This window comes from Bos taurus, chromosome 2, assembly GCF_002263795.3.
Source record: "Bos taurus isolate L1 Dominette 01449 registration number 42190680 breed Hereford chromosome 2, ARS-UCD2.0, whole genome shotgun sequence".
NCBI classification, from domain to species: domain Eukaryota; kingdom Metazoa; phylum Chordata; class Mammalia; order Artiodactyla; family Bovidae; genus Bos; species Bos taurus.
In genome coordinates, this window is record NC_037329.1 from 86059392 (window position 1) to 86071673 (window position 12282).

The window sequence follows — 12282 nt, forward strand, 5'->3', positions numbered from 1 at the left end:
GGTGGCCACATTTAGGGGCTGCTTGTCTTAGATTCTCACTGTATTTATTAAGAGAACTGGTGATTTGCACGGCTGTCTCCATTGCTAGACTCTAATCTAATCTATCCTTAAGGATGGGGCCTTTTTATACTTTTACCTCAGTGCCAAACACACAGTGGGGCTTAATAAACACTTGTTGGATGAATAAATTTTTAGCACTTATAAGTTAGTGATGGAGTTGTCCTTTCTCTTGAAAAGTTACCAGTCTCTACATCTTCCAGAAAGAAGAAATCTTTATTTAAAGGCAAATAGGCTTCCCATATTAAATGCTTCTGAACGAAATTCCAAGTCATGACAGTTATTCAGCTTTGCACTAATTTTAACCACCCTCTCATCCACTCCTGGCTTTCATCTTTGGAGACTCTGTTACATGTCTCAGCATTCTTAATACACCTTTAGGTGTACTTGATGGATGGGATATCTGATGCTTTCCTCTCTTGGAAATTACCCTACTATATGCATTGTTTACTAATTTAACTGTCTTCCCATCTGATAACCTAAGGCCTCCCTCATCCCAGATCAAACATTTTAAGATATCCAAGCAGGAACCAAAAAAAAGTTTGCTAATACGTCTGTGATTCCATGACTTAAGAGAAAACTTAAAACTTGCAACAAAGGAAAACTGAAATTCTGGGATGTACAACACCCACCGTCGATGAAGGGGCATTCATTTTCTCCTCCTGCTTCTGACTTGCAAAAAAATACAAGCTAATTTTGTCTGCTTAACACACAATACCCGATGTCCCCTCTACCCCCAGATAATTGGCATCTGGGTCTCTTATCTACACAAAGTGGTCAATGAAAGATCCTTGGCTTTGAAGTTAGCGGATGGCGGAAATACCGTTTTACTCTCTAAGCCCGAGTTTGATTTGAAATTGGTCGATTTCATGCAGGGTCTGTGTAATTTTCCAAGACTGCTGACCTGTTTTTCACTTTGCACATCTAGGCAGATTTCGGGACAGACTTACGCTTCTCTAGTATTTGCTTGCACAACGGACAACTGAAACGGTCGCCATTGTGCAAGCTCCGTTCTTCCAGTTAACTAACGTAAGCCCAAGGAGATGCACAACGCGTTACGCCGAATTTGCACATTCCCACTTGGGGATGGTGGCTCTCTGCGCTGGCCGGCGGAATTCCCTTTGCTACTCACTCTAGTCCTTGGCAGCCGGGTCTCTCCCTCCTTCCACTTCGTCATCAGTGAGTCGTCGGCTGTTCCTTTTCTTGTCCCCCTCCCTCCGCCAGCTGGCCCTTTCAGGGACTCCTCCGGTTCCTCCCACCCTGCCCCGCGCGGGCTACGGCTGTGCCGTCAGCAGTCGCCCCTCCCCGGCGCCCGGGCCAGGAACGCCGCTCCGCCCCGCCCCCCGCGCAGGCAGCCGTCCCCTACATCCGGGTACCGACTTCAGCCGCCCAGACTCTGGCACTATGGTCATGGCGGAGGGGACGGCTGTGCTGAGGCGGAACAGGCCGGGTACTAAGGCTCAGGTACTATCTCTGCACCTTTAGTGGAGGGGGAGGGGGCTCTTGGTGCCGAGCAGAGTCGCACTTTGAAGCTGGATACCTCTGAGAGGAGGATGGGCCGGGGCGACCGGCGGACTGGCGCGGGCACTGGTGCCCGGCCTGCTCTTCCGGAGCCTCAGCCCCTCGGTTTGGCTGAGGCGGCGGCGGCGGCCCGGGAGGACTGCGTAGCTCCGACTGGAGGGTGGGCGTGAGGGGTGCGTGGGGGCGGCCGAGACCCGGGCTGGAAAGCCTGTTAGCAGCCACTGCTTGTTGTCACCTTTTGCCTGATCTCCAGTGACCAGTGTCTGAGGGGTGCGGCCGGCCAGGTGGAGACCCTGAGGTTCTATGAGGGTCAGCTAGGGTGGGAGGGGTGTAAACAGCCTACCTTGTCCTGCCTTCCAGTTCCTATCTGGCTTGTGACGTGCCCGACTCCTGACATCCAGCTTGTCTAGCCGGCTCCGGGAGTCCATAATTCACTTTATCCTCCTCCTGCTGTTTGCTTTTGACCACTTCTCACTCTAGCTGTTCTCTGGTCCAGCAAGTTTTCATCATCAGGCTGGGACTTGTTAGATGTCATTCCTTGTGAATTTCTTTGTTATTATGTGTGAAGCATAAGGAAGGAACTGATTATAATTTTATCAACTTTTAGTAGGGCGGTACTTGGGGTGAGTTGGTCCTTGTGTCAGTATTGATTCTTGGGATTTGCAAAAGACGAGTGCTCTTCACATTCCTAAAACAAATCAAATAGGGTAGTTAGACCTCATCTGATTAACCTGCCAGGTGAAATGGTTTGCAATTGGGTACATGCTCCAAAATCAGAAGAGATGTTATAATGTGATTTTAAAGAAAAAGAGGTAAGTGTATGTGTGGGGTGGCGAGCAGGGTAGGGGACCAGATGCAACCGTGCAGCTACTACCTTATGCCAGATAATAGATTTTTAATGCCTTGCACAGAATTTGGGAAGGGATGTCCTTTCAAAGGGAACTTTTAGATCCAGGCATCTTCCCAGATCCATGTTACAGATAAGGAAACTGAAGCCCAGAAATTAGACTGCTTTTGCTAAAGGTTACAGTCTCCATATTCGATTTGTACTTAGTTCACTAGTGACCTTTTCTTTTTCACAAATTGCTTCTAGTACTGAATTTTAGAGAGTTCAGTTTGAAAGCCTTTTGTTTTTATAGTCATGTTTTATTGTGTCAGTTTTATTGGCAGTTTTATGGTCATCCTACTTGGAATTTGTATATTATTTGTGCTTTTTAATGTTTCCAAAATTTCTTTCTTTATAAATGATCTTTTCTCAGATGCTTTTAATTCTCATTCTGTGGAAACATTATTTCTGATTCTTTTAAATGATGAACTTTTATATTTTTGTATTTAGAAGTGAATTTTTTGTACTCACATAAGAATCATCCATTTTTACTGATTCAAAAGTTATTAATTTTGAAAGGATAGACAATCATAGATTTTAACTCAGTATTGTAACACGCCTATTTGCTATGTTATGAATAAGTCACATATAGAAAGCTCTTTTGCTTTTTTCCACATAGTCATAGATCACAGTTGTTAAATAAAATGTAATAGAAAAGGTTAGGATTTTTTAAAAAGAACTACTTAAGCAGCATTCTGCCTGTCTTTTGTATATCACACTGATTTCCTTCCTGAAATGGGTCTACTCTAAAATGATATATTTAGAATTAGAGTATCTTTCTACTTTTTTTTAAATTGGTTAGGTTGGATTATAGGCACATAGTTGTTTTTCAGTAAATGTTTTACTGAATTAGATGAGAATGTTCATTAAGCTGGATTTTTGGCTCCTCTTTTAAGTGTTTTAAGTATGAGGCAAGCATTTAATTCTTAATTAACTTTTTACATCTTTTCTATGTATTACTATATGTGTTTTCTAATATTTTAAAAACAGAATACAAACTATTTTTTATTTTTTTAAAAATGAAAAAATTTGCAAAGTGTAGTAATAGAAACATTTGTCACTACAAATCAGGAAGAATTTTAAAACTACTTTCTAATAATATGTGGATAATATCTAGGAAGAGACATCCTAAAACAATTTCCAGAAAGTCATTTTTATGTCTTAACTTTTAAAATAAATTTAGTTCATTTTCATTCAGAATAGGCAAATATTAAAAAAGAAAAGATATGAAATGCTTAAGACACTTAAATGGTATACCATACCCATCACGTACTCTCAGAACTAGGACATTACTAATATAGTTAAATCCTTCTGTATCACATTCTTCTGTCTTCTACCCACTCCTAGTCAGTAATGGTGATTATCATTCCTTTTTTTTTTTCTTTAAACTTTTTACTGTTACATGCATTATATTTATAAATATCTTTTGCAATTAAACTTTTATTAATGTGATATCAAACACTGTATTCTTCAGTTTGCTCCAATTTTTAGAGACTTATTCACGTTGACTGATGCAGGGTTATAGATTTTTGGTTTACTACTACCTTTTCCCAGACATTTATTGAATACCTACAATGTGTCACGAACACTTCGGTGAATGTCTGTGAACTGGGCTATCTATAGAGCAGTTCAGAACCCGTACAAGGTGATCCATAAAAATATTCCCCTTAAAAGAAGATTGTTTGAACTTTTCTGGTAGTCCAGTGATTAAGCCTGGCTGCCGGGCTTCCCTGGTGGCTCAGTGGTGAAGAGTCCACTTGCTGATAATGGAAGAGACACAGATTGCATCCCGGATTCAGGAGAATCCCACATGCTTAAGAGCAACTAAGCCCACGTGCCACAACTATGGAACCTGTGTGCTAGAGGCCCAGGATCTGCAACTCCTGAGCCCACCTGTGGCAACTACCGAAACCATAGCCCCCGCTCTCTGCGATTAGAAAAAGCCCGAGTGCAGCAACGAAGACCCAACACAACCAAAAAATAAATAAAATTTTGAAAAGTAGGTTGTTCTTTTTAAATGATTCATTTTTGATGGTGCTCACATTTTGATTTAGAAATTTAAAACATCATTTGCAATTAGAATTGTAATTTATTATAATATCCGTCTTAAATAATACTTAATGGAGTAGTAACTGCTATTCTAGCTATTCTCTTTGGGTAAAAACTGATGAAGTTTTTTACTGCCTGGATATTTTTTTTCATTAGAACTTTTGGAAAAATATTTAACCACCACAAACAAAGTTGTGCTGGACTTGTCAATTCATAACACATGAAAGGTTTCTGAGAGCCATATTTGAGGGGTCTATGGTTGAGAAAACTGTAACTTAGAATTCAGTTAAATAAAATCTTGGTGTTCATTTAAAACATTGAATAAAATTTCTTTTACTTACTAATAATCACATTGTTTAAAATATGAGAATTTTTCTTCTCCCCTGGTATAACTTTGGATCTTTGTTAAGAATTGAAATTAATCATAATAGTATTGCATCTTCTTTGTAACTTTGTATATGCTTTAACCATGACATTTTTTCTTATAGGATTTCTATAACTGGCCTGATGAATCCTTTGATGAAATGGACAGTACACTTGCTGTTCAGCAGGTAATAATAATAGTTTCTTTTGCAACTCCAATAACCTAAGCATTTTATCTCCCTTCGCATAGTTAAGTATTCCTATATTTTTTAGCACAAACCAGAATCCATGGAATTATTGGGGTACTTGCTTAAAACTTTTATCAAACCTCATTTTGTTTTAAGATGGCATATTAAACTATCATCAAACTTAAATACATTTTATTATCTATTAAAATATACCAAATTAGGGTATAAAATTTGACTTTGCTGCTGCTAAGTCGCTTCAGTCTTGTCCAACTCTGTGCGACCCCATAGATGGCAGCCCACCAGGCTCCCCCGTCCCTGGGATTCTCCAGGCAAGAACACTGGAGTGGGTTGCCATTTCCTTCTCCAATGCATGAAGTGAAAAGTGAAAGTGAAGTCACTCAGTCGTGTCCGACTCCTAGCGACCCCATGGACTGCAGCCTACCAGGCCCCTCCGTCCATGGGATTTTCCAGGCAAGAGTACTGGAGTGGGGTGCCATTACCTTCTCCAAATTTAATTCACAAATAATTGAATGCTTAAGTAGAATAATATAAGTATAAAGAAGTAAAGTGTACTCATTATTCATTTGGTAATTGAACATTAGAGAACATGCTTGGCTTGCAGGATCTTAGTTCCCTGACCAGGGATTGAATCTTGGACCCTGGTAGTAAGACTACCACGTCCTAACCACTCTCCAGGGAACTGCCAGGGAATTCCCATAGTTACTACTACTACTTTTGTCTCCCTCCAATATATTTGAAAATTTGTTTCCACTACCAAATAGCTCACTAAGACTGTGATTATCCAGCAGGTGATAGCATGTTTGGTTTGAAAAACCCCTCAGGAGATTTTTAAGCATTTTTACTGAGAACCGTATTGTATACTATGTTGGGTTTAAAAAAAAAAAAAAAATTAATCCCAAATGAATAAAATCTGGAAACTGGGAGAAAAAAGTTTCCATAGCTAATTCTTAAAAATCACATTAAAGGTTAATAAAAGGATGACTGAAATTGGCTGTGCTAGTATATTAGTCAAGGCTGTTGGATTTTGATAGCTAGATAGTTAAAGTAGATAGCTATTTGGATTTATTGTGTTGTTTAAAAATATTGGAAAACAAAATAAAAATACAGTTGAATTCTTTGAGTAGTAAAAATTTGACAGGGATTTCCCTGGTGATCTGGTGGTTCGAACTCGGTGCTTCCACTGCGGAGGGCATGGGTTTGATCCCTAGTCAGGGAACTAAGATCTTGAGAGCCGTGCTGTGAAGCCCCTGCCCCCAAACATTTAATAATTTTAACAGAAACATTAAAAACCTTTAGAATGGATTCAGTATAGTATTTAGATACTTAGCACAGGAAATAGAAGAGTACTGATGATTGAATGGCTTTGCCCTTTGCCTTTTAAGAATGTATTGTTTAAAAAAAAATGTGTTGTTCAATAAACAAATATTTAATAGGTTAGTAAAGAGGCCTTATGGAGGATTTGGAAATAAAATCTGGAGTTCTGTGTGTGGAAATTGGCAAAAGTTAAGAGGAAAAATGTGCAGATATTTTTCCCTTTAAAGTAGAGTTTTGTTCTGATGCTATGCTGAATTTATTAGTCCTAATAACAATTTTTTTTGTGAAATCTTTTGGGTTTCTACATATGAGATTATTTCATTTACAAACAGCTTGTTCCTTTCTAATCTAGATGCCTTTTATTTCTTTTTCTTGCCTAATTACTCTGGCTGGAATTTCAAATACTATTTTGAATAGAAGTGGCAACAGCAGGCATCCTTATCTTATTTCTGATCTTAATGGAAAGCTTTCAGTCTCTTCCACATTAAGTATGATGTTTGCTGTGTGTTTTTCATATTTGGCCTTCATTATGTTGAGTTAGTTTCCTCTTATTTTAAGTTTTTTAGTATTTTTATCATAAAAAGATGTTGAATTTTGTCAAATGTTTTTCTGTACCAAATGAGGTCATTGTGTTGTTCCCCCCCCCCCCCATTCTGTTAACATGGTGTATTGTATTGATCAGTTTTTGTATGTTGAACCATCCTTCTGTTCAAGGAATAAATCTCATCTGATTATGGTGTATAATCATTTTAATTTGCTGCTGAATTTGCTAGGATTTTTGCATCAGTGTTCACAAGGAATATTGGTTTCTAGTTTTCTTAAGAGTATTTTAATTTGGCTTTGGTATCAGGAATGCTGCTATAATGGAGTTAGGAAATATGCTGTTGTCTTCAATTTTTTTGAAAGACTTTGAGAAGGATTGATGTTAGTTCTTTTAATATTTAGTAAAATTCGCCAGTGAAGCCGTTAGGTCCAGGGCTTTTCTTTGGTTGCACGACGTTGTGAATACAAGAAAGCCACAGAACTGTATACTTAAAAATGACTATCCTTTCCTCATTGAATGGTTTTTGACACTCTTGTCAAAAATAATTTAACTTTATGTGAGGGTTTATTTCTAGTTCCTCTGTTCAATTCCATTGGTCTATAAGTCTGCTTATGTCAGTACTAGACCTTTTTTTTTTTTTTTTTCCGTATCAACACCTACTTTAATTACTTAGGCTGCACTGGGTCTTAGTTGCGGCTCACAGGATCTTATTTGCAGTATGCACAATAGTTAGGCATGAGAACTCTTAGTTGCGGCTCACAGGATCTTATTTGCAGTATGCACAATAGTTAGGGCATGAGAACTCTTAGTTGTGGCATGTGGGATCTAGTTCTCTGGTCAGGGATGGAACTTGGTTCTTCTGCATTGGGAGAGCAGAGTCTTAGCCATTGGATCTCTAGGCTGTTTTAATTACTGTAGCTTTGTAGTAAGTCTTGAAATTGGGAAGTGTGCATGCTTCAATTTATGTTTTCAAGATTTTTTGACTATTTGGTGCCCCTTGGAATTACATATAAATTTGAGAATCAGCTTTTCCATTCCTGCAGAAAGACTTGGAATTCTGGTAGAAATTGCACAGAATCTGTAGATTACTTTAGGTAATATTGATAACAATATTAAGTCTACCTATGGATGTAAGATAGCTTTCATTTAGGTCTTCTTTAATTACTTTTAACAATGTTTTGTAATTTTCAGTATGCAAGTATTTAATCTTCTGATTTAAATTAATTCTTCCATATTTTATTCTTTCAGGTACTGTTGTAGACGGAGTTGCTTTCTTTTTTCTTCATATTTTTTATTGAAGTAAATAGTTGATTTACAGTGTTCAGGTGTACAGCAAAGTGATTCAGTTACATATAGGTGTGGATATATATAGCAGTTGCTTTCTTTTTTTTGCTTTCTTTTGTTTCTTTTTCTTATGCTGGGTCTTTGCTGGGTGGGCTTTTTCTCTAGCTGCAGAGAGTGGGGGTGACTCTGTAGTTGCCATGCATGGGCTTCTCATTGCTGTGGCTTCTCTTGCTGTAGAGCATGGGCATTTAAGGTCCGTGGGCTTCAGTAGTTGCTGCATGAGGGCTGAGTAGTTGTGGTTCAGTTGTTCCACAGCATGTGGAATCTTCCCAGGTCAGGGATTGAACCTGTGTCTCCTGTGTTGTCAGGCAGATTCTTTACCACTGAGCCATCTGGGAAGCTCCAAGAGTTTCCTTCTTAATTTTCATTTTGAATTGTTCATTGAAGGTATACGCAACTGATATATATATATATATATGTTTGTTATTGTGTTTGGTTGCTCTGGGTCTTTGTTGCTATATGCAGGCTTTCTCTGAGTTAATAATGCATGCTTGGTAATTGTGGTGCATGGGCTTAGTTGTTCCAAGGCATATGGAATCTTCCTGGACTGGGGATGGAACCCATGTCCCCTGCATCGATAGGTGGATTCCTATCCACTATACCACCAGGGAAGCCTGAAACACAACTTATTTTTTATATTGATTTTGTATTCTGCTACTTCATTGGATTCATTTATTAGCTTTATGAGCTTATTTTCTGTTTAATTGTTCTGGCTAGAATTTAAGTATAGTGTTGAATAGCAATGGTGAAAGCAGGCATTCTTGTCTCATTTCTGGATTTTTTTTGTTTTTGGCCTTGTGGGATCTTAGTTCCCTGACCAGGGGTTGAACTTTGTCCCTCAGCAGTGAAAGTGTAGTGTCCTAACCATTGGACTACCTAGGAATTCCCTCGTGTTTAATTTTAGAGCAAGGGAAACCTATCAGTTTTTCACCATTGAGTATGACGTTGCCTGTGGGTTTTTATAAAAGCCCTTCATCATTTTGAGGAACTTCTCTCCTATACCTGATTTTCTGTATTTTTATTATGAAGGATGTTGGATTTTGTCAGAGGCCTTTTCTGCATTAATTGAAATGACTGTGTGTTTTTTCCCTTTTAATATTAATGTAGTGTATTATATTGGTTAATTTTTTTTTTTTAGTGTTGAACTACCTTTCATTCCTTGCAGCTTTCTTCTGATTTGTTTGTATGGTATATTTTTTTCCATCCTTTTACTTCTAGCCTACCTATATCATTATATTTGAAGTAAGTTTCTTGTAAACAGTATAGTTGGGTTATATTTCTCTGTTCTTTCTGACAATCCTTGTCTTTTAATTAGTGTATTTAGGCCTTTTAACCTCAATATAGGCTTCCCTGGTGGCTCAGAATTCACCCGCCGATGCAAGATACATGAATTCAATCAATCCCTGGGTTGGGAAGAGTCTCTGGAGAAGGAAATGGCAACCCACTCCAGTTTCCTTGCTTTGGACATCGCATGGATAGAGGAGCCTGGTAGACTACAGTCCAAGGGGTTACAAAAAATCAGACACAACTGAGCAACTAAAACAACAACAGTGTTAATGTAGTTATTGATAGATATGTTTAGATGTAAAGTTACCTTTTGTTGCTTTTCCTTTGTTTCTTCTTTTTTTGTTTACCCTTTTCTGCCTTTTTAAGGGTTATTTGAGCATATTCTATTTTATTCTAATTTTGGCTATATTTCTTATAATTTTTTGATGATTGTTCTAGAAATTACTAAGTACATGCTTACCTTTTCACAATCTATTTAGAGTCAGTATTTTATTGCTTTGATTGAAATGCAAAAACTATCATTAGTTAGACTTCTTTACCCTCCTCCTTTATACTATAGCTGTCTACATTGCATCTATTAATATATACCTTGAAAACCCTATTGGAGAATGTTGCATATTTTGCTTTCATCTGCCAAATATATTTTAAAGATCAGAGGAAAATAGTCTAATATATATTTATACCCAGATATTTGTAATTGCTGTTGCTTTTGATATTCTAAGTTTCTTTCTGGTATTTTTTTTTTTTCCTTCTATCTGAAGAACTTCCTTTAGTAATTCTTTTAGAGCCATCTGCTGGCTAGGAATTCTCCTTAGTTTTCTTTACTCTGAGAGTATCTGTATCTTTATTCTTGAAGGGTATTTTTGCTAGATATAGAATTCTGAGTTGACTGTGCTTTTCTTTCAGCACTTTAAAAGTATTGTGCCATTTCTTCCTGTCATCTGTGATTTCTGATGAGAAAGCTGCACTCATTTGAATTCTTATTCTAAGGTCATGTCTTTTCCTCCTGGCTTCTTTATATATATATTTTTTCATTTTATTTTTTTTTAATTGAAGGATATTTGCTTTACAGAATTTTGTCGTTTTCTGTCATACATCAAGAATCAGCCATGTACACCCATGTCCACTGCCTACCGAACCTCTCTTCCATCTCCCTCTCCTTCCCAGCCTTCTAGATTTTCACAGAACCTGTTTGAGTTGCCTGAGTCATACAGCAAATTCCCATTAGCTATCGATTTTACATATGGTGTTACAAATTTCCATGTTACTGTCTCCATACGTCTCACCCTCTCCCTTCTCCCCTGCCCCTGTGTCCTTAGGTCTGTTTTCTGTCTGTTTCTCCATTGCTGCCCTGAAAATAAATTCATCAGTACCATCTTTTAAGATTCCATATATATGAGTCAGATATATGATGTTTATTTCTATAATTTATTTCTCTTTCTGACTTACTTCACTTGGTACAACAGGCTCTAGGTTCATCCATCTCAGTAGAACTGACTCAAATGTCCTCCTTTTTTATGGCTGAGTAGTATTCCACTGTGTATATGTACCACAGCTTCTTTATCCATTCATCTGTCGGTGCACATCTAGGTTGCTTCCATGTTCTAGCTATTGTAAATAGTGCTGCAGTGAACATTGGGGTACATGTGTCTTTTTCAGTTTTGGTTTCCTCAGGGTATATGCCTAGGAGTGGGATGACTGGGTCATACGGTGTTTTTTTTTGTATATGAAACTTTTAGTATTTTATTCATTTTCATAGTTTTACAATATTAGTAAAAATAATGACCCATTATAAATAAGTATAAAATGGAAGTCGATGAAAAAATAACCCCAAGTCTTCCTTGACTCCCATCCTCCCACCAAAAAACTAGCTAGTATATGGCAAATATCCTTTTCACACATTATCTTTAGGCATATATTCACTTTGTAGTGGTGGATGGTTTACTCGCTAAGTCATGTCTGACACTTGAAATGCCGCGGACTGTAGCCTGCCAGGCTCCTCTGTCCATGGGGTTTTCCAGGCAAGATTACTGGAGTGGGTTGCCATTTCCTTCTCCACATATGGTGGTTTTATTCCTAGTTTTTTAAGGAATCTCCATACCGTCTTCCATAGTGACTGTATCAATTTACATTCCCACCAGCAATGCAAGAGAGTTCCCTTTTCTCCACATCCATCCAGCTTTTATTGTTTGTAGAGTTTTTCATGGCCATTCTGACTGGTGTGAGGTGGTACCTCGTTGTAGTTTTGATTTGCATTTCTCTAATAATGAGCGATGTTGAGCATCTTTTCATGTGTTTGTTAGCCATCTGTATGTCTTCCTTGGAGAAATGTTTGTTTAGATCTTTTTCCCACTTTTTGATTGGGCTGTTTGTTTTCCTGATATTGAGTTGTATGAACTGCTTGTATATTTTGGAAATTAATTCTTTGTCAGTTGTTTCCTTTGCTATTATTTTCTCCCGCTCTGAGGGTTGTCTTTTCACCTTGTTTGTAGTTTTCTTTGTTGTGCAAAAGTTTTTAAGTTTAATTGGATCCCACTTGTTTATTTTTGTTTTTATTTCCATTACTCTAAGAGGTGGGTCATAGAAGCTTTGATTTATGTCATCAAGTGTTCTACCTATATTTTCCTCTAAGAGTTTTATAGTTTATGATCTTACGTTTAGGTCTTTAATCCATTGTATCTTTGTGTATGGCATTAGGAAGTGTTCTA

General features: G+C 37.8%; 1 protein-coding gene across 1 annotated transcript in view; it reads left to right on the plus strand.

Annotated features, from left to right (window-relative positions):
• Positions 1-1426: 1426 nt before the first annotated feature.
• The window catches only part of MOB4 (MOB family member 4, phocein), a 29718-nt gene continuing 18862 nt past the window's right edge, over positions 1427-12282 (plus strand). The window contains exons 1-2 of the mRNA NM_001083526.1: positions 1427-1521; positions 5002-5064. Coding sequence (NP_001076995.1) covers positions 1462-1521; positions 5002-5064 — 123 coding nt within the window. The 5' untranslated portion in view covers positions 1427-1461. The remainder of the gene's footprint in view (positions 1522-5001; positions 5065-12282) is intronic.